The 20,337-nt window shown below is 27.4% G+C and overlaps 1 protein-coding gene across 1 annotated transcript in view; it reads left to right on the forward strand.

Annotated features, from left to right (window-relative positions):
* The window catches only part of LOC135929150 (uncharacterized), a 34,309-nt gene extending 15,134 nt beyond the window's left edge, over positions 1–19,175 (forward strand). The window contains exons 4-14 of the mRNA XM_065465671.1: positions 79–201; positions 341–475; positions 697–840; positions 913–979; positions 5,311–5,473; positions 6,165–6,235; positions 15,637–15,656; positions 15,725–15,823; positions 16,406–16,507; positions 16,593–17,384; positions 17,442–19,175. Coding sequence (XP_065321743.1) covers positions 79–201; positions 341–475; positions 697–840; positions 913–979; positions 5,311–5,473; positions 6,165–6,235; positions 15,637–15,656; positions 15,725–15,823; positions 16,406–16,507; positions 16,593–17,384; positions 17,442–19,175 — 3,450 coding nt within the window. The remainder of the gene's footprint in view (positions 1–78; positions 202–340; positions 476–696; positions 841–912; positions 980–5,310; positions 5,474–6,164; positions 6,236–15,636; positions 15,657–15,724; positions 15,824–16,405; positions 16,508–16,592; positions 17,385–17,441) is intronic.
* Positions 19,176–20,337: the final 1,162 nt, after the last annotated feature.

Consider the following 20,337-nt stretch of genomic DNA (forward strand, 5'->3'; position numbering starts at 1 on the left):
TTCTGTTAATGTTTTATTTTAAATTTTAAAGATGTTTAGGCCTTTGTATTTTCAATTTAATGTATTATTTAATATAAGGCTTCAAGCCCTGCTTGTACAGAATTGGAAACAATAGTAATGGATTGGTTAGGAAAAATGATTGATTTGCCATCCGATTTTCTCCATTCTAATACAGATACTTCAGGAGGAGGTGTAATCCAAGTAAAACTCAAATATGAGCTTACCTATTATTCAATAAACCTTCTATAAAAACAATATTATTTTACAATATCAGTAAAATGTTTAGACATAATAACAAATTTTTTGTGTAATATATTTTAAAAAAAAATGTTTTCTCAAGACCACTGCTAGTGAAAGTACTTTTGTATCTATTTTGGCAGCCAGGACTGAGGCTATCAGAAAAGTTCAAGAGGTTTTTCCCGATAAGGAGGATTCGGAGGTTAATGGGCGACTTATAGCCTACTGTTCAGATCAAGTAGATCTAAAAAATTGGATAACTAATATACTTTAAATAAAGTTAATTACAGACTAAACTTTAATTTTTTAAAATAATTTATATATTTCTTATTCCCTTATTAGAATGTAAATAACATCACATTTTACTCTCTTTACAGTATACTTACATTTTGTTGAACATAAAATATATTGCTAAACACTAATGACAATATATTACGAAATATTTTTATTCAAAATTAGGCCCATTCCTCGATAGAAAAAGCTGGGCTAATCGGACTAGTTAGAATGAGATATTTAGCTTCGGATGATGATTTGTCTTTAAGAGGCCAAACTTTGGCAAATGCTATTGTGGAAGATCGCAAAGCTGGATATATACCCTTTTATGTATGAGATTTTATTTAAATATAATTTTAAAAAACTACCATTTTATCTACTTTATCCATTTTTATATTCAAGTTATGTGCCACCTTAGGAACCACTGGTGCCTGCGCTTTCGATAATTTAGCTGAACTTGGACCCATTTGTTAAGATTTAATCATACATATTTTTTAATATACTATATATATATATATCAGGGTTGACAAGTTTGTCAATTGACTAGCAGAATACGCCCAGTTGACAGAAGCTATATTTAACCAACCAGCCAAATACGGTTTAATACTGTCACATACTCCAAATGGTTTTGTGATTAAATATATATTTTTAATTTAACAGAGGTGATAATGATAGTAATAAATGGCATTATTAATATGTAGGCCCGGTCTTAATAAAGACATTTTAACCTATCTGGCCTCCTAATCCTAGAAAAAATGATATTAACAGAAAATAATAATAGTTCAAATCTAATAAGGAACTTCAAAATGTCAACCGTCTACCTAACTTAGAATACAATAATTTATCATGTATATAAATTTGATTTCTATTCCATCATAACAAACTGTGCTAATCCAAAATCTTGAAGAAAACAATTTAATATAAAATGTTTTATAAATAAGATGGTAACCAACAAAGATTTACCTTGTCACAATAGTAAAAATATATATAAAGACTTTTTTTTAAAAAAGTACGTCCTATTAATAATTTATCGAGTCAAAAACATTTGACGACCATCTCTTAGATAAATCATTTTGATATATTGTGTAAATTTTAAACGGGATCCTATTTAGTTCACATTAGAGAACTGCAAAGTAATTTTTTCGCAACCCGAGCCCGAATTAAAAAATTTTTTTTGTCCGAGCCCGACCCGAGCCCGAACACACATTTTTTAGTCCAACCCGACCCGACCCGAGCCCGACCCGAATAAAATTTTGCAATTTAAGTTTTAATATTATAATAACCAAAAAAAAATTTATGTGTATTTATTCAGTTCAGCCACCTTAAATAAAAGTTTATTTGACGGCCATAATCTATTCAAGATACATATTAAGTTGCATTTTATTAAATTTGTAAAAAATATTATAAAATGATTAATATACAAGCGAATTTAAAAATTATAACGATTATATAATACAATAAGCATCATTTATGCGAATATAGATATGATATAAAAGTTAATAAATATATAAAAAATATAATGAACATATTATATTATATTGACCTCATCAATATCATTATCAAAATTATCACAAAGTGAATAATTATGATATATAAATAAAGAGGCGTCCAGTTAATCTGGCTTTAAACGAGTCCTTCTATCCTCAAAGGCCCTACCTGGAAAACGCCCTTTCACTGCTAGCCGACGAAGCAGGGATAGCCAGGAATTTAAGAGCTAAAATACTTAAATTTGGAAACTCATAATGGTTTGTTTTCCACCATTTTAAAATATTATCGTCATCAATACATAATTTCGGATCTAGGTATTTTTTTAGCTCGTCAACTTCGGCGCTAGCATCAGAATACGCATTGTCAGCCTCCCATAGAGAGAAGTCCAAAAACGTATCTACCACCTCTGTAGTTTCTTAAGAAAAAAATATTCATTAATAATGTTAAGATATATATTTATTTTATTATTTTTTAATAAATAATTTTATTAATAATTTAACCATATTTTCATAAATTTGTTACCAGCACATCGACCCTTTTTCATATATGAGTTTAATATAGAAAATAATTTATTGCGGATACCATCAGCAGTATCTACTGAATTTCTAGAAATTGTCGTAGGATTTGGAATGATGCTTTTAACATCAATATTTCCATATATTGAACCAATTTTGGCAAAATATTGGCAACAATCAACAAAGCCTTCCCCATGAATTGTATCAAATGATCTCAAATCACGTCCACAAAACATAGTAAGCACCTTTGTGCACTCTTTTTTCAATTTTGTACAACTTTTGAGTTTTTTCGGATCAGTACCAAAAAGACTATCAATTGTTAATTGTGTCTTTTTACTCTCTACTGTTGTACTTGTATTTGTATATACACATTTATGTCTTTTAAGTTGATTTGTTCTTAAAATAATTTAATAAGTTCATATACCTGTTGTTATTGAATTATATACATAAATAAATTTGCATATAATAGAAATGACATAATTAAGCTTTTCTTTATTTTCATCATATATAAATGAAAATTTCTTCCATACATCGGATTTTCCATTAAGATTCTTCCTTATCATACTCCTTTGTCTTAATCTTTTCACCAATTCTTTTTAATTTTGCATCCATTAAGATAATTTTTTTAATATGGCTGTGTTAAAAAAAATATTTAAAATGACTTTAATCAATTAGATTGAAATAAACAGAGTTGGGCACTGCTAATACTTGTATCTAAGATACATGATACAAGATCCCTTTATATCTTGTACTCAGTATATTTTGACATTTTTAATAAGATACTAATATCTGTATCTAAGATCCTTAATTCTGAAAAGAATCTTGTATCTTTTTCATTTTCTTGACAAAAGATACAGATACAGATTCTTTTTAATATTCATGTTTTAAATTTTACTTATCACAGTATACATCTTATTTTCTTTGAGAATCTTGTATTAATTTCCTAATTTTTTTTCTGCCATATTTTAAAATATTGACAACCAAAATTATCTGGAAAATTTATAACTAATATTAAGGTAGTAGATAAAAAAGTAATAATACCAAAACGAAATAAGTAAAGATTATATTTTATATATAAATGTAACTTACCAATTTTATATAATATTTTTTAATTTCTAGGATGGGATGATTAACATTTATGGCAGTGAAATTTAAATTATAGAAATAAGTTCCCCTGAATCAAATCCCAATCTTAAATTTTATATGGAAATTTTTTAAAACAAATGTTATAAAAGACAATGTATAGGCTAGATAAATAATAAATAATGAATAAAACTTATCTTTAGTACATAAAATATGTCTTATCTTGTAATTCACGGGAAACACACAATTTAGTGATAAAATAGTTTGGTATCCGGTTGTTAGGTTTATAAAATAATAATTAATAATGACATGACATGTTAATATGATTGACATTTTAATCCTTAAATGTGATAAATATTAAATAATATGATTTTATAATTAATATTATAAATTATACTGACTATTTAAGATATTAATATTATTATTTATTTTCGGGTCGGGTCGGGCTACGGACAGCCCGTGCAGTTCTCTAGTTCACATATATATCAATTAAAAAAAACATGTCAATTTCTCATTATATTAATTATGATCAGCTCAAGCTGGATTTTCTTTATAAAATGGTGCAATAACTACAAATTTGTAAAAAGTTCTAAAAATATTTATCCTTTTAACAATTAAAAGTTTTTAAATACTTCTACCGTTAGCTACATCATTCATTTTTATAAATATAAAAAGGCATATTATTTAATCGTGCTATGATCTATTTTCTCTGCCAGAAGAAGAAAAGATAAAAAACATGTATGAAATAAATATTAAAAAAATCTTAATATTGCCTACAGTCTTATCTACTTATTATGTCCTTAATAACAAAGCCGATATCTTATAAATAATAAATTCTGTGATTGAAATTAATATAACAAATGAACTTGGTTTTTGCAAAGTGGTGATAGTAATTTAGCTATGTTATAATAAATTTCCACATGCAATATATTTAATAAGCAAAATATGTGGAATGCGATAGAATCTAGAAACAATAACCAGATGTCGGCATCAGGTTGAAGGGACTTTGCCCACCTTGCTCTTTAAAGTAAGTGGCAAATGTTATAATAACCCTTCGAAGTTCAACTTTTTTTTTCATTTTTTTTTAGTCCTTTTAGGATAATATTCATATAAATAACATTGATTTAATGACAATGGGGAGATTAGTCATAAATTATGATTAATTAAAATATAAAAGAAGATATTAATAACTTAGTTCAATGCGAAAAAAACTCTAAGCAAACGAAATTTTATTTCTAGAATTAAACTGTGAAATATCATAGATTTTAATTATATGCATTCATTTATGAATATATTTTCTATATTATATAATATGCCATCCATTTATTTTTTATCACAAAACAGATGTATTAACAAAACTTCTTAATTGACTCATTTTGATATGAAAGAATATCAGAAATATAAAAAAATACAAAGAGATTTAGAGATGAAGCAAATTGAAATAATTGAATATAATTAATTAAAAATGTAATAGTTAGTTTTATAAAAACACTGATAATAACCGTCAGTTATAGTAAATAAATAGTTTTAATATATTCATAAAAATATATAATTTAATTTAACCAGTAAAATATCGGTCAATTGATCAAATCGTATTTGACAGGTGAAATACCCGACCCCGATATATTAGAATAGATAGATATTTATATATTTGTGTATTTTAATATGATATATAATCTAAAACTTATTTACCCTAATTTATGATATTTTAAAGGTAATGAAGAAGAAATATATCTTCATATAGATGCAGCCTATGCTGGATCAGCTTTTGTGTGTCCTGAATTCAGGGGATGGTTAAAAGGAGTAATATATGCCCAATCATTTTCTTTTAATCCCTCTAAATGGTTGATGGTACATTTCGATTGCACTGCTATGTGGTAATACTAATCATTTTAATTCTGATAAATACCTCATCAAAATAATAATGTTAAAAAATTTAAGAAAATGACAAAATATTTACCATATCCAAATAGTGTCATTTCAAATTATTTAATTACTGTTAACAGGCTTCATAAAGATGTGTAAGATACATTACAATTATATATGTTTATATTGTTACCATATTGTTTTGAGAGAGTATTTCTCTTCTCTTTCTATTTTATACAAATAATTGGGAAGACTCTAGTTTGATGGTCATTTATTGAGTCCAATATGTATAGAATACTTACTCTATAAATTTAAGATTATTATATAACAAACTATGAAATAAATTTATATTCTTTTTTTCGTATTTTCATTTTCCCATTTTTTTAAATATAAATTAAAATTCGCAAGTTCCTTATAAAATTATCTGAAGTTAATAGGTTAGATATTATAAACATATTGGAATTCATTTCCTGCAGATTTTCAAATTAAAATTAACGCGTTCAATTAATGATTTGAAATGTAAAATATAACAAAATAAAACAACACAGATCAAATCGAAACTATTACTTTTCTAATATTTTTATAGAGAGTCTAAAAAGTTTAATGATAATAAATATATGTCTTTTTAGTAATAAAAATTAATATAATTATTTGAACAATAGTAAAACATTTTTTAGAATTCAAAAAAAAATTTAAATATAGGATTAAAGACAGTACTCTATTGCATCGTACTTTCAATGTCGATCCCTTATATTTGCAGCACGAAAATTCAGGTAATGAATATTATTCGTTATTCAATTTTTCTCTGATTATTAATTTAACCAATAGTCATAAATGTATATATCGTAAATTTATTTTGTATGCGTGAGAATTTGATATCTCTCAATTTATATCATTTTGCCAGAAATGTATGTAGAATATCTACTCTTGTGAATTTCAAACAATTTTGCCCTGAACTTTTGATACTCTTAATATATATATAGATTTCATTTAAATTAATAGAACACACAAGAGTTCACCCCAAATTTTCTGAAATTTATAGGGTAGTTAGAATTACTGGAGTCAGGGCCAGCCCGGCCTGAATAAATATTAACGTTATATAACATATTTTCCCATTTTTCCTTTTTAAAAATATGAAAAGTTAAAAAAATTCTGGAAGTGAAAAATATTTGCTATTTATTTTCATATCATATTCTGTAATAAACAGAATCAAATAGATAAACCCAATTATCAAGGTTTTTGCTGAGTATCTAAGTTTAATGCATAAGAATAAAATAAAGTCTTAAGTATATTCCGGGGCGTAGGCATGGGGAGGGGGTTATGGGTTCAACTATCCTACCCCCCCCCCCCCCCCCCCACCCCTCCACACCTGAAAAAATTGAATTTTTTTAAATTAATCTACTAAATTGATAATATAAATTCTTAAAATTTAAAAACAACTATATTTATGTTTTTAATTCATAAATAATAATTTTGTTCTATAGAAGTTGATTGTTTTTATATTTTTCTAATAAATTTTAAATTTTGCAAAAAATTTGGCTATTTTACCATATTCATTTTTAAAGGTAAGATTATGGTTTGTGAGCCGTAATTACCATTGGCTATCTTTTATCGATTTATCTGTCATATGATTGGTTGAATTTTATTAGTGCTGTAAACGTTACTACAAAAAAGTTACTTTTTAAAAAATTTCATATATATAATTATAATATAATTATAATATAAATAAAATTATACAAAAATAATATATTATATATAAGAAAACATCTTTTTGTAACAATTTTTATTTATTTTTAGCAACAATTGATTTTCGAAATTTTGATCAGACAAACAAGAGCGCTTAGTGCTCAACACAGCTTTGCCAAACACATGTTTAATTGGCGCAGAGGATGGGAAAGTTGTATTTATTTAATAAATAAAAATTTTAACGGTTTATTAAAAATATTTAATGAATTTGAGAAAAGCTTAATAGATCATCTTCACAAAGATCTTCATTCATTTCCTCATCAAACAAAAATTTATCTTTATTAGAAAATATTCTGGAATGTGTGATGGATAAAGAAATTAAGTCTGCTCTTTCTTTATCAAGATCTTTCTCAAAATGGAAATAAGCTTTAGCATTCTTCCTTTGTTTACCTCTAATTTTATCCAGGGCCAATCCAATTTAAATGGCAGATGAATTATTGCGGATAGTAATTATTCATCTCTATAGATGTGTTTGAATCTATAAAACAAAAAATAATCAATATAAATTGTAAGCAATATATTCTCTTATCTATGCCTTCCAGGATTGAATTAATAAGCGGCTTACAAAACTTGAAATTATTTAAAGTCATTTTTTAAGCTTTAATATTATAATAGTTAACGTGGGAGTGAGATACCCCAAATGCATTTTTTCTTTGCACTTTAAAATTGAAAGAGTAATAGCAATCGTTTCCATAACCTATAAAATCATATATACACATCATATTTCTAAATTGACGCTAACCATGCAATATTCATCCATGAACGACTTGTCGTTATCTGGAAATCTCTGTAATTCAGATTTATCACCGTCAGATTTTTGGCAATTCTCCTTAATAAGATTAGCTGCATTGAAGATTGCCCATGTTTATTCCACAATAGCTTACACTTAGACAATGTAATTTTTGAAATGGGTTTAAAATGGGCATCGTTATTTGCGTTTTCAATGTCAATACTTGCAACGAGATTTAAAGTGTGTGCTAAACAGGAATGTGCTTAGGTAAGTATACAATACTATCATGAGTATTTTGATTTCCAAATAGATCAAATAATGGCAGAGGAACTATTTCATCATCAGATTCCTCTCCTTGTTCATATATTCTAATAAATTTTATATATAATATGTTTTTTTTACTTGAAAGCTTTTATATAATTTCTAACATTGTAGGTAATGCATTTGGTCACTTTATTTTGTATCTTATATGTGGTAAAAGTTTCAAATATTAGTTTTGCAGGATAATCAAATGTGTGTTTTTGGTTAGGCTGAACCCTCTCAAGAGTGCCGGGGTGTAGCCAGTGTACCGTCATCTCCAAATAAGAACATTTTTAAAAGACAATATTATCAATCTATAAAATATATATTTTATATATCGATTGGGATTCACAATAAATCCACTAATTTCTTTTGGTGTCATATGCTTTGTTAATTTTTAATACGAGGGTAGGCCAAGACATCACATTTTTAGTTGGCTACAATTTTTTGATAATATTAATAAATGCAGTGCTTTCTACAATTGAAAATGGTTGTAATTCTTCAATTAAAAAATTAAAAAATAATTTATCCACAGCTGTTTAATGTTGTTAAACCATCTAACTTTCGTCAGCTATAAAACAGATTAACCATGTTTTTAACCAAAATTATTCCAATCAATCTTCAAGTTGAGACTCAACTTAGAGGCTATTAATTTTTTAGGCTGAAAGCTTGACTAAGCCACAACTGAGATGGTCATAGTTAGGTAATTTAACAAACTACAGCTGATTGTGCTATTTTTATCTTTGATATAGATGAATTCTGCATCGCAATGAGTGTGAGTTGATTTGCTTCATTTTTTAAAATTATTATTCACATGTTCATTAATCTCTTTCATTTTTGAGGAATATAGTGTATAATTTTTTAATTAAAATATTATTAATTCCTGAATTTTTTATTAAAAATAACTTAACTTTTCAATAAATGAAGATAAATCTTTAATTGCCTTTTTAATCCGTCACTAAGCTTATTGTCAAGGAAAACATTAAAAATTGAAATTGTGATTGGTAAAGATAATTTTTTTTAAAATTTCTTATCTTTTTCAGAATTCAGAATTATCATCTAAAAAGGAATCAGTAAAAATACATAGGTTCAGTTCTCTAAAACAATATTGCTTCATAGTTTTATTCCATATATATTTATTTAAAAATACAAATTTATTTAAACAAAATTTTTTTAAATCACTATTTTATTCTTTAAATTTATTAACGACTTGAGGTTAAACCCATAGCAATAATATTAAAACAAGAAATTGAAAAATTAATATTTAAACCAATATCAATATTCTGTTAATCTTGGGTTTTAAATGTTGGTTCCTAGCCCAGTATATTTAATTGTTTATATTTTAATTTCATGATTAAGCTTTTTAAAATATTATGAAAGAATACTTCTTTTAATGGTACTTTTATAATACCCATGATTTAATAATCTATTATTAAAGTAATGTTTAAAATAATAATATCTTAATTCATTTTTTTTATCTTCATATGCTTTTTTAAGTTTGAACTGCTTAACCTTGAGGTTGAAATATTTGCGTTGGGACATAATTTACATTTACAAAGACTTTGTACTTAATTTATTTTCTTTATTGGTGTAAAATATGTTTCAAATTGAGGCCAGGGAAGTAAATCATCTCCATCTGAAGAAGTAACTGCTATGGACATAATATTCTTAAAATAAATTATAAAATAGAATAATATTATTATTAGTATTTACTTTGAGTTTTGAATGAATATTAATTAGATTAACATTCGACTGAAAATTCAACAACGAGAATTTAATATATTTTTCTTTTTTAATATTTTTCGAGAAAAAATTTAAAGTTACGAGTAACGTTTTGCGTTACTATTACTCAAAAAAAAGAAACGCGTTACCGTTATTCGTTACCTCTAGAAGAAGGTAACGAAGTTAGTAACGACGTTATTTTTTTGATGTTATTTTACTGAATTTTATTTATTATTTTTTTTAAAATATTTTAAATATTTATTGTCACGTTAAAATTTAAAAAAATTTATTTAAAAAAATATGTGTAAAAATTAACAACTAATGGTTTTCGATAAATATAAAAATATTTTTAAAAATTTGCCGCTATTAAATATAAAAGTATCAAAGCTACAACCATATCAAGTGTCAAGTCTTATATTTTAAAAGATGATAGTTTTTTATAATGGTAATCATAGTAAAACATATTTTTGTTTAATTAAATATTTTCAAATTGCTTTTGTGCTTCTAGTATCTTAGTTTCTATCTTATTTAATGAGATATGAATTACTTCTATATTTATAAACAAACTGAAAAGAAAAAATAACTTCTATGAAGGTCATAGAATCTGAAAATTCAAAAATATATTGAATCGAGGAAAAAAACCATAATGTATTCTGACAAAATTGATTTTTTATAATTTAAAATTCGATATTTAAAATTCAGCCTAAGTGCCATAATTTTTATTTTGTTTATAACTGGTTTTTATTTATTGGCTGAAAAAAAACTGACTGATAAACTAGTAAGCACTAATCATACATTATATATTGTTGATTGCTTCTATAATTTTCCTTCTAGCATGTTGCCAATTTTGGATATTTTTTTTATTTTATATTTTGCCAAAAATGTTTTTCTTTAAACTATCTATTAAACAGGTCGAAGCAGTAAAGAAGTAAATACGCACAACTTATTGGCCTAAGAAATAATGCTTCCAGATGTTTGGCCAACTTAATGCTTTAGACGTGATATCATATATTTTTGGTTCATAATTCGGTTATTTTTTAATGCTGGCGAAATTGAAAGAATTAATAAGAGAGTAAATATTAACTCAAAACCAGATAGTTTTGAACTTCTATATTCTCTGTTCTGGCACGATGTTTTAACAATTTTTTATTTTTTACCAATAATTTCATATTTAAACCAACTACCAAAGACCGATTATAATTGGAGTAAAAGATAAATGAAAATAAAACACATTTAAATTAATTTTAATACATTTCTTCTTCTATCCATGAAACGAAAATATTAATTTTTTAATTTACTTTTAATTATTTTTATCATTCATAAAATTAATCCAATTACTTGCCGACAAACGTGAAAATCATTACTGTCTCTTTGCTAGATGTGTAGGATCAAAATTACAAACAATACCTCTCATAGTTTTCTTGCACATTACACATATCAAACTTGTAACAAGCAATTTTGTAACATCAATTTAAATATTCATGATCCTATATACATAGTTTTGCTAAGAAATTTTAATTTTTATAATAAAAATGTTCTTATGTTAAAAAATAAAATAAAACAATGTCAACAATTTGTAACATCTGTGCTAAACTAATTAAAGTGACAAAGGGCAACCTTTTATACAAACATAGTTACAAAGGGTCAACATGTCCTTCCTCTCAAAAATCTCCAACCAATGAAATTATAACAATACCCAAACCCTTATTAAATATTATTGAGCCTCATCCTCCCCCTATTAACACAGATTTTCTTGAAAGATTTTTTGAATGGAAAAAAGGACCCACTTTAACACTGCCAAATAAATCTAGAAACCTAATTTCAAATTTTATTATTAAACTTATCACAAAAGTTAATGATAACTTAAATTGTTTAAAATCATGGGAAGACTTATTAACCTTCTCTCACAAATGTCTTATACGTCCCGCTAACAAAGAGACCCCATTACATGAACAAATACATTGATATTTTTGACACTATTTAAATGATTAACTACAATCATAATGTTAAAAAGCAAGTAGATTATATAACACACAAATGCAAAATAATATCAAATAAAATAGATCAAGGTGACATAGGTGGTGCAATTAAACTCATATCCTCATAACCATCTTTCTCCTATCAATGAAGAAACATTACAACTATTGAAACAACTACATCCTGAAGCTTCTACAGATAATCTATCCATCTCTCCAATCCACCAGACTTTAATTTTTACCAGTGACAAAATAGTCAATGCTATCAATTCTTTCAATAAAAACTCAGCAGGTGGTCTTGATGGTTTCAGACCCTCCTATTTTCAGTACTTAATTAATTCCAAAAATTCTTCCCATAGTTCTGTCATCAAGGTTTTAACAACTTTTTGTAATAACATAATAAATAATGATATTCCAATACAAACTCACCAAATCCTTTTTGGTACACGTCTAATTGCTTTATCTAAGCCAGATGGTGGTACCCGTCCCATTGCAGTAGGCTCCTTTTTCAGAAGATTAATAGCCAAAATCATAATCGAACACATCAAACATGATGCTGTCAACATTTTGAATTCTTATCAACTAGGTTTTGGGATCAAGGGTGGCTGTGAAATAGCGGCTCATACCTTAAGAATTTACTTAGAAAACTCACTGACTCTGTAATTTGTAAACTAGATTTCAAAAAGGCCTTCAATAGCCTACATCGTACCTCATTTTTAAAATTCTTCTATGAAACTTTTCCCTGTTATTCTAAATTTATTGAATCCTTATATGGTTTTCAGACGCCTTTGACATATGGATCTTATCAGATTTTATCCCAATAGGGCATCCAACAAGGGGATCCATTAGGACCACTTCTTTTTTGTTTAGGAATCCAACATCTCATCTACCAAATTGAACAAAATTTCAACCTAGATCTTAATCTATGGTATTTAGACTATGGGACCATCTGTGGCCCTTCAGCTAATGTACTAAGCGCCTTAAAACATCTGGAAATCAATTCCCAAGCTATCGGCCTGGTACTCAACATAAATAAGACAGAATTATGTTTCTTAAACAATAAGCCACAAAAGTTGGAAGGCTACAAAATCATTGCTCCTGACAGCTTAACTTTACTTGGGTCCCCATTAGCTAATGAGACCAAGTCGGAAGATTTTCTCCACAATATTTTTAAAAGCTTTTACAGTATGGAGCACATTTTAAGTCTCCTACCAGCTCATCAATCTTTATTTTTAATTCGCAAATGCCTGTACATACCTAAATTTATGCACATTTTCCGATCATCATCTTTTTTCAAAAACAATGAACTCATATCTAAAATTCAGGATAAATTTAAAATATTTTTGGAAAAAATTTTAAACATAAATTTAAACTCATTCAATTGGTCACTTGCTCAGCTACCTTCTAAACTAGGCGGTTTAGATTTTTTCCGCTCAATCTTTTATCCTTATTATCATTCGTATCATCTAGATTATCTAACAATTCTATGATTTCTGGCTTCATATGTCCGACCGATCGTTTATTAGATGATGCTATTGACAAATAAGGCAAACACACCCATTAACACCGTATTACGATCAATCATCACACACAAAAGATTTTTCACACCTTTAATCTCGAAATACTAAACAGATATATCAGTCAATCCACCTTTAGATTGCATTCAACTCCTCCAATTATCTGAACAGGCTTGGTGGTCATGAATGGTTAGAATTACTCCCTAGTCGCAACCTTGGTAATCTCTTATCAGATGAACAACTGAGAGTAACCAATGGTTTACGTCTAGGTTGCGATATAGTACAGCCTCATGCCTGCATCAAATGCAAATCACCCGTTGATTCAAAGGGTAGACATGGCCTAAATTGTATTTTTAGTCAAGGGTGACATCAACGCCACTCAGCTGTAAACCATATAATAAATAGAAGCATAACAGCTGCACACATTCCAAACAATCTTGAACCATCAAATTTATCTCAAGTAGATGGTTTAAGACCTGATGGTATGACAACCATACCTTGGGCCCTCGGCAAATCACTCATATGAGACTACACGTGTGTCTCGTCATTCCCTTCAAACATAAATTTCAATTTAATAACACAGGCTGAAATTAAAAAGACAAACAAATACAAAAAATTTAAAAACTTCCTATTCACTCAAGTAGTGACTTCTACTAATGGGCATTTTTCGCCTAAAACATTTTTGTTTTTAAAAAAATCTGGGTAATTAATACGACTATTCACTAATGAACCCAGAGAATTCCTTTTTGTTCGACAAAAAATTCAAATAGAAATTTTTAGACACAATTATGGTTCCTTTTTGGGGACTCAATTATAGAATTTTATTTTTAATTATATAGATATAAATTTATAAATTATAATATTTTTAATTAGGTTTTATGTAGATATATATATATAAAGAAATAAAAATAAATACTTAAAACAGAAAAAAAAAATCAATAAAATATATTAATAAAGCCTTATTAAATAGTTTAGTATAAGTTTCAGAATTAGTGTTTCCAAAAGCTTGGCTCACTTCACTCTTAGAGCGTGATGTCATAGTATTCATTTTTATAACTCATTTTCTTTTCGTTGTTCTCATATATGAGTGAGGAATTAAAAGTACTAGGCAGGCCTTATATTATCACACGCCAGATAGTTTTTTATATTTTAGCTCTATGTCTATTTTGGAAATTTTCTTTTTTCTTTATACTGTCTACCAAACGGATTAAATTAATATACAATTATGATCTAAACTTGATAAAATTTACTGAATAAATGCTTCCAGTCACTTTTTAATCTTAAGGTTGGTCAAAATTTTGTTACTAATAATTTTTTCCTTTATACTGGCTATACTGGTTAGAGTCAGACATTAATAAATCACAAAACATTGCCATATTTTAGAATTAGGGCTTGTTTAGTCAACTTTAACGGACATTATATAAAGATCACCGAATATAAGAACTTTTTATAGTAAGGACCCGGCCAAAGGTCGGGCCAAACGGGGTTTAATAAATTTTACCCCCCCCCCCCTCCCCCTCCCTCATTTAATAAACCTGGCTATGCGTGAGTATACTCTAAACATAATCGAATTAATCTCTCGTAAATTTAAATTTATTACTTAACAACCACCTTCTTAGATGATTTAAAATACAGAGGTTCCAAATCCTCACGTGAGAATTCCGGATCTTCATTCTAGAATAAGTTATAACATATAGATGTTGTTGAAAAAGTTTAACTATTATAATTAGATAGCAAATCTTATATTGCACATTTTTTATTGTGTCTTCATCTTTCTTAAACATAAATAAAAAATATTAACAGCAAACCTTTTATTTTCATTACTTGTGAGAGTCATTTGTTATTTTCATAAATGTGTTATTCTTTCAATTTAAATCATTTTTGAACGCTTTTAAAAAATTTAAAAATCTGATTTTACCTGAAATATATTTTTTCGTTTAGAATTTCTATCCTACGAATCTCAACCAATTTTGTAGTTAAGTTTTGAGTCATTTATAATTTGTATTAAAAATCTATTATACTGATATAAATTATATTAATCATATTTTTTAAATTTAAATAAACCACTCAAAAAATGATTTAAATTCGAAATAATAACCAATTTAAAAACTCATTAAATGCTTACAAAGACATACATTATTTTAAGTTTATAATAATAAAATTTATTTTAATATTATTCACAGGTGAAGCGATTGATTATATGGTGAGTCATTTTTATATTAATTAATGAAAACTCTAGGGAGTTATTATAAATTATTTCAATTATTTTAGCATTGGCAAATAGGTCTTAGCAGAAGATTCAGGGCATTAAAATTATGGTGTGTGCTTAGGTCATTTGGTGTCTCTGGAATTCAAAAACATATTAGACGAGTAAATCAATCTTAGAAAAATTTTAATTTTAATTATAATTCTAAGATTTATTTATTTATATTTAAAAAATGTTATAATAATGAGTTAGTAATTTTGTGAAAATAAAGGAAAAATTTTATCATTATTAATTATTTTAATTTAATCATTAAATAAATAATATCTTAATATTGGGCCTTATAGCGGTCATATTTTTTCAGCCCGGCACTGTCCAAGAAAAATTTTTTAAATTTTGTTTAATCTATCAAGGCGGAGTATTTTAGGACGAGTTCGATATTCTATTTTGGAAATATCGTTTTTTACGGGATTGTTGAAAAAACATGGTATTTTAACTAAATTAAATATTTTGAACGCTGAAAGAATATCAAAGATTTTGTCCAATCTGGTCCTAATAAAAATTTTAAAATCAAGGTGAAATTTGACTGAGCTTGAGAGAATGTCTTGAGTCTAACCGACTCAATTTAGTGTAAAGATCTGTGCAGGGCTTTACTTATTAATAAAATAATTTTTCTTTTATGTTAAGAACGACTATATTCTAAATTTTTTAATCATTCAAAATAAGATCTTTCTTTTATTATAATCAAGGGTGTGGAGCTGGCTAAATTAATGGAATCATTGGTTATATCGAATCCTAATTTCCAAATTCCTGCCAAAAGACATTTAGGAATGATTGTATTTCGATTGAAAGTAATCTAAGAAATTATCTAAAGTCCTATTGCATTTCAATAAACAATTTATTTTATAAACTGTATCTTAAAAAATACGTATATAGGGCGAAAATGAATTGACCGAAACGCTTTTAAAATCTCTAAACTATTCGGGACAAATACATATGGTACCAGCATCACTCAAAGGAACATACATAATAAGATTTACTGTAACTTCCCAATATACTACTGAAGAAGATATTAGGAGAGATTGGAATATAATTGCGATAGCAGCGCGGGAGGTAGTCTTGAAATTGGGAGGCCTGTGGATAGAAGAGATCGAAGACGAAGTCGAAGTTGATATAAGCGAGGATGAATCAGGCATAGGGGATGACATAAATAAAGATGCTTCGATGGATAAAACATCGTTGGAGACCATAGAATCAGAAGCGCAGGATAAAGGACAATATTCTTCATCTCCTTCCTCCTCTTTTTCCGCTCAAAAAGACATCATTATAACGAAACCTTTTGACAAAAAATTAAGTTATATTAAAGATGATTCCTTGGAAACCGTCATGGATTTGGGAAAAAGGGCGAAAAAGAAAAAAATGATCCCTCGCAAACAAATGAGTGTCATTTTTGATCCTAGAGCTTCTGCAAAAAGACGAGCAACGGCAGCTAGTTACCTTTTAGAAGAAAACGAAACATTCGATGGTAAAAAAGAAAAGCTGAATAGGATAAATATAAATGATAGACGAGGTAGCAATTTTGGTGTTAGTTTGCTGCTAAGTAACACCCCTCACTCTCCCCAATTTATAAATGGTAGTTATGCAGCAATATTCGAAAATCCAAAGGTGGTCAATGATATAGCTAGTCATTTGAGACGATTGCAAAGTGAATACTCGCCTTGGAGACAGGTATATCAAAATATAATTTTTTAAAATTAAAAATAATATTTTATTGCCTTAAAAAAGGGTCCTCCACCTACAAAGGTTTCACTGATAACTAACTCTGTCGAGGAAATGAACATATGCGGAAATGATAATGAAACGAATAAGGTTTATGAAAATAAATCTGAATATGAAGAGACAAAAAAAGTTGAGGGAGATATATTATATAAAAGGATATCAATAAAACCAGATTCAAGTGGCATATTTAAAAAAGCAATCGCTAATTTATTTGATGAAGATAAAAGACAAGACAGTTCGTTGACTACAAAGCAGAAAAGATTTAAAAACAGACAATTATCACTAGATTCTAGATTAAATTTTTATTCCAGGGCCATAAACGATATTTCGGCAGCAGCCGATGCCGTAAAAATGGAGCAAAATGAAAGCAAAAAGTTCCAAATGAAACAAGAAAAATTATTCTTGAATAAAACTCCGGAAGAGTCTGAAGAAGTTGAGACGGATAATATGGTAGAGATGGAAAACGATAAAGTAAATTTATCAAGCAGTATTTTAGCTCTTGATAGAAAGGATATAATGAAAGGCCAAAAAATGGCCTCAGAAATTGTACCATTTGATACTAGATCTAGCCTCATTAAAAGTGATAGTATCAGTAATATAGGCAGAGATTCAAACGCATCCATAAGAAGGAGACGTAGAATAATCGATATTCCTTTCATTGTACCTCCGATATCCTCCGGTGGTGTCAAAAATTTTAGAAAAGACAGAAATTTGGTCACACAAGAATCTCTATATATTGATGATGACTCACTCACAGGTCGCAACGAAGTGGGAATACAAGTTGAAGAAAATATGCTTCCATTCGAAGACCAGCCCTACTCGTCGCATTTCATAACATCGCCATTTTTCATGGGCAAATTAGACGAATTACAGATAAGCGATCAAATTGAGAACCCGAACGATAAAACAAGTGAGGCCAATATCTCATGGGTAAAGATCAAGCAAAATGTTATTCCATATGACAACATGGAGGACGATAAAATTAGCGATAACACCATAGGTGATTGCATATCCAAAACAATCGAAGATAATAACATTGTTCATGCCATGACTAATAACTTGTTGAATAAAGAGAATGAAGCTTACGGAAACCAAAACATGAACAATAATAACAACGCAAGATTGTGTGACTTGAATAAAACTAATAATCGAATCTCTATCAATAGCAAATCAATGTCCATGCACGTTTACGATACTCAAGATGACGCACCTTATATTTCTAAAGATATGTTTTTGTTAGGTAAATCTATTCAAATATCTGATGTTAAGGGTAATGCACTTCAATCAAACTATGAGACAAGCTTTAAAAAAAGCAAAAAATTGACAAGCAGACCAATAATTCTTCAAAACATTTTTAGTAAATTAATGGGATTTATATCGCTAGATAGCATTTTCAAACAGAATATTATCAAATCTGATGCGGAAATTTCACCAAAGAACGATTCTCATTCAAAGAATAAGATTAAACATACTATAAATTGTGCAAATAAGCCATTTTTAAACACTTACCTAAATAAAAATAGTGAAAATCAATTAGTTTATATAAGAAATTATGATGATAAGGTATTAGAACCTCTTCCATGCACATCATTTTATTCCAACAAGTCAAATACTTGCAAATATATTTCGAACACATGCAATATCAAATGTATCAGTTGTGGGCAGAAAAATCGTTATAAGCTTAGATTTTATTTTGGAAAAATAAATAAAAATTTCAAAGCATCGGCATTATCAATTTAATATTTATTTATTGAATAGAATATTATTTAATTGTAAAGTAAAGAATGTTAATATTATAAATATTTGATAATTTAACATAAATAACATAATTAGTTTAAGCTTTTATTTTAACCAATCTATAGATAAATTTATTTTATTAACACAAATAGATATATAATTATATTTTACATGTTAGATATTTGATGAATTAATAAATGTTATTGTCTTGTAGTATATGAATATAAAGCCAGTGGCATTGATATCCGCTTGAAATTAAAAGGGCTGAAAATTTTTAATTTTTCATTAAATAAAAACTCAAAAAATTATAAGTGGCCAGGCCCCAAATTATCATAAATATTTTTTAAAGAAATTAAAAAGAAAATTAGAAATGATAAAAAAAATAAAGAAAGATGCCACTAAACTGTAAAAATATATATTATAAAAGGGTACTCAAAAATAATAAGAAAATTGAAAGATGACATAGAAAAAGAAAATCAATAGAATAATAAATGACACAAAATTAAGAAATTGAGTGTACATACATAAAGTCCGCCATTTAAACGATCAATGGTGTTTACTACAGTCAACGACATATTGACTTCAATGTATGTACACTTTCAGGCGCGTACGCAGGAATTTGGTCTGCGAAGGATTAATAAAATTTTTTAAGAAATATTATTGTTAATTAAAAATACTAAGCATAAATTTATTAGGACTAATAGCTTTTCTAATACACAATTTTAAATTAATGTGAATTATAAAAAAATTATATATATAAACCAGCATTGAAAAACTATAAAATAAATGTGAATTATAAAAAATAAAGTGAATATAACCATAAATGACCCAAAATTGAAATTTGAATTTTTTGAGCCTTTAGAATATATAAAGTATAAAAAATTTAAATGTTGGAAATATAAATTAATTCACAAAAAGTTTCTTAGGAATAATTGTATTTTGTATGTTTTGAGCTAATTTTTCAATTATCTATCCTTGCTTGGCGTTAAATGCCTATGAATATTCAAAAGATCCAAATCATTCAATCTACTTTCAGAAGTTGTATTTCATAGGTATGTTCTCCAGAGACTTGCAGACCCGGCCCCGAGCTGGACCGTATTTTAATTTTTTTTAACATACCCGGGCCGGGCTCGAAATTTTTTTCTAAAAAACACCCGGGTTGGGC

This window comes from Gordionus sp. m RMFG-2023, chromosome 1 (assembly GCF_954871325.1).
Source record: "Gordionus sp. m RMFG-2023 chromosome 1, tfGorSpeb1-WG-v2, whole genome shotgun sequence".
NCBI classification, from domain to species: Eukaryota; Metazoa; Nematomorpha; class Gordioida; order Chordodea; family Parachordodidae; genus Gordionus; species Gordionus sp. m RMFG-2023.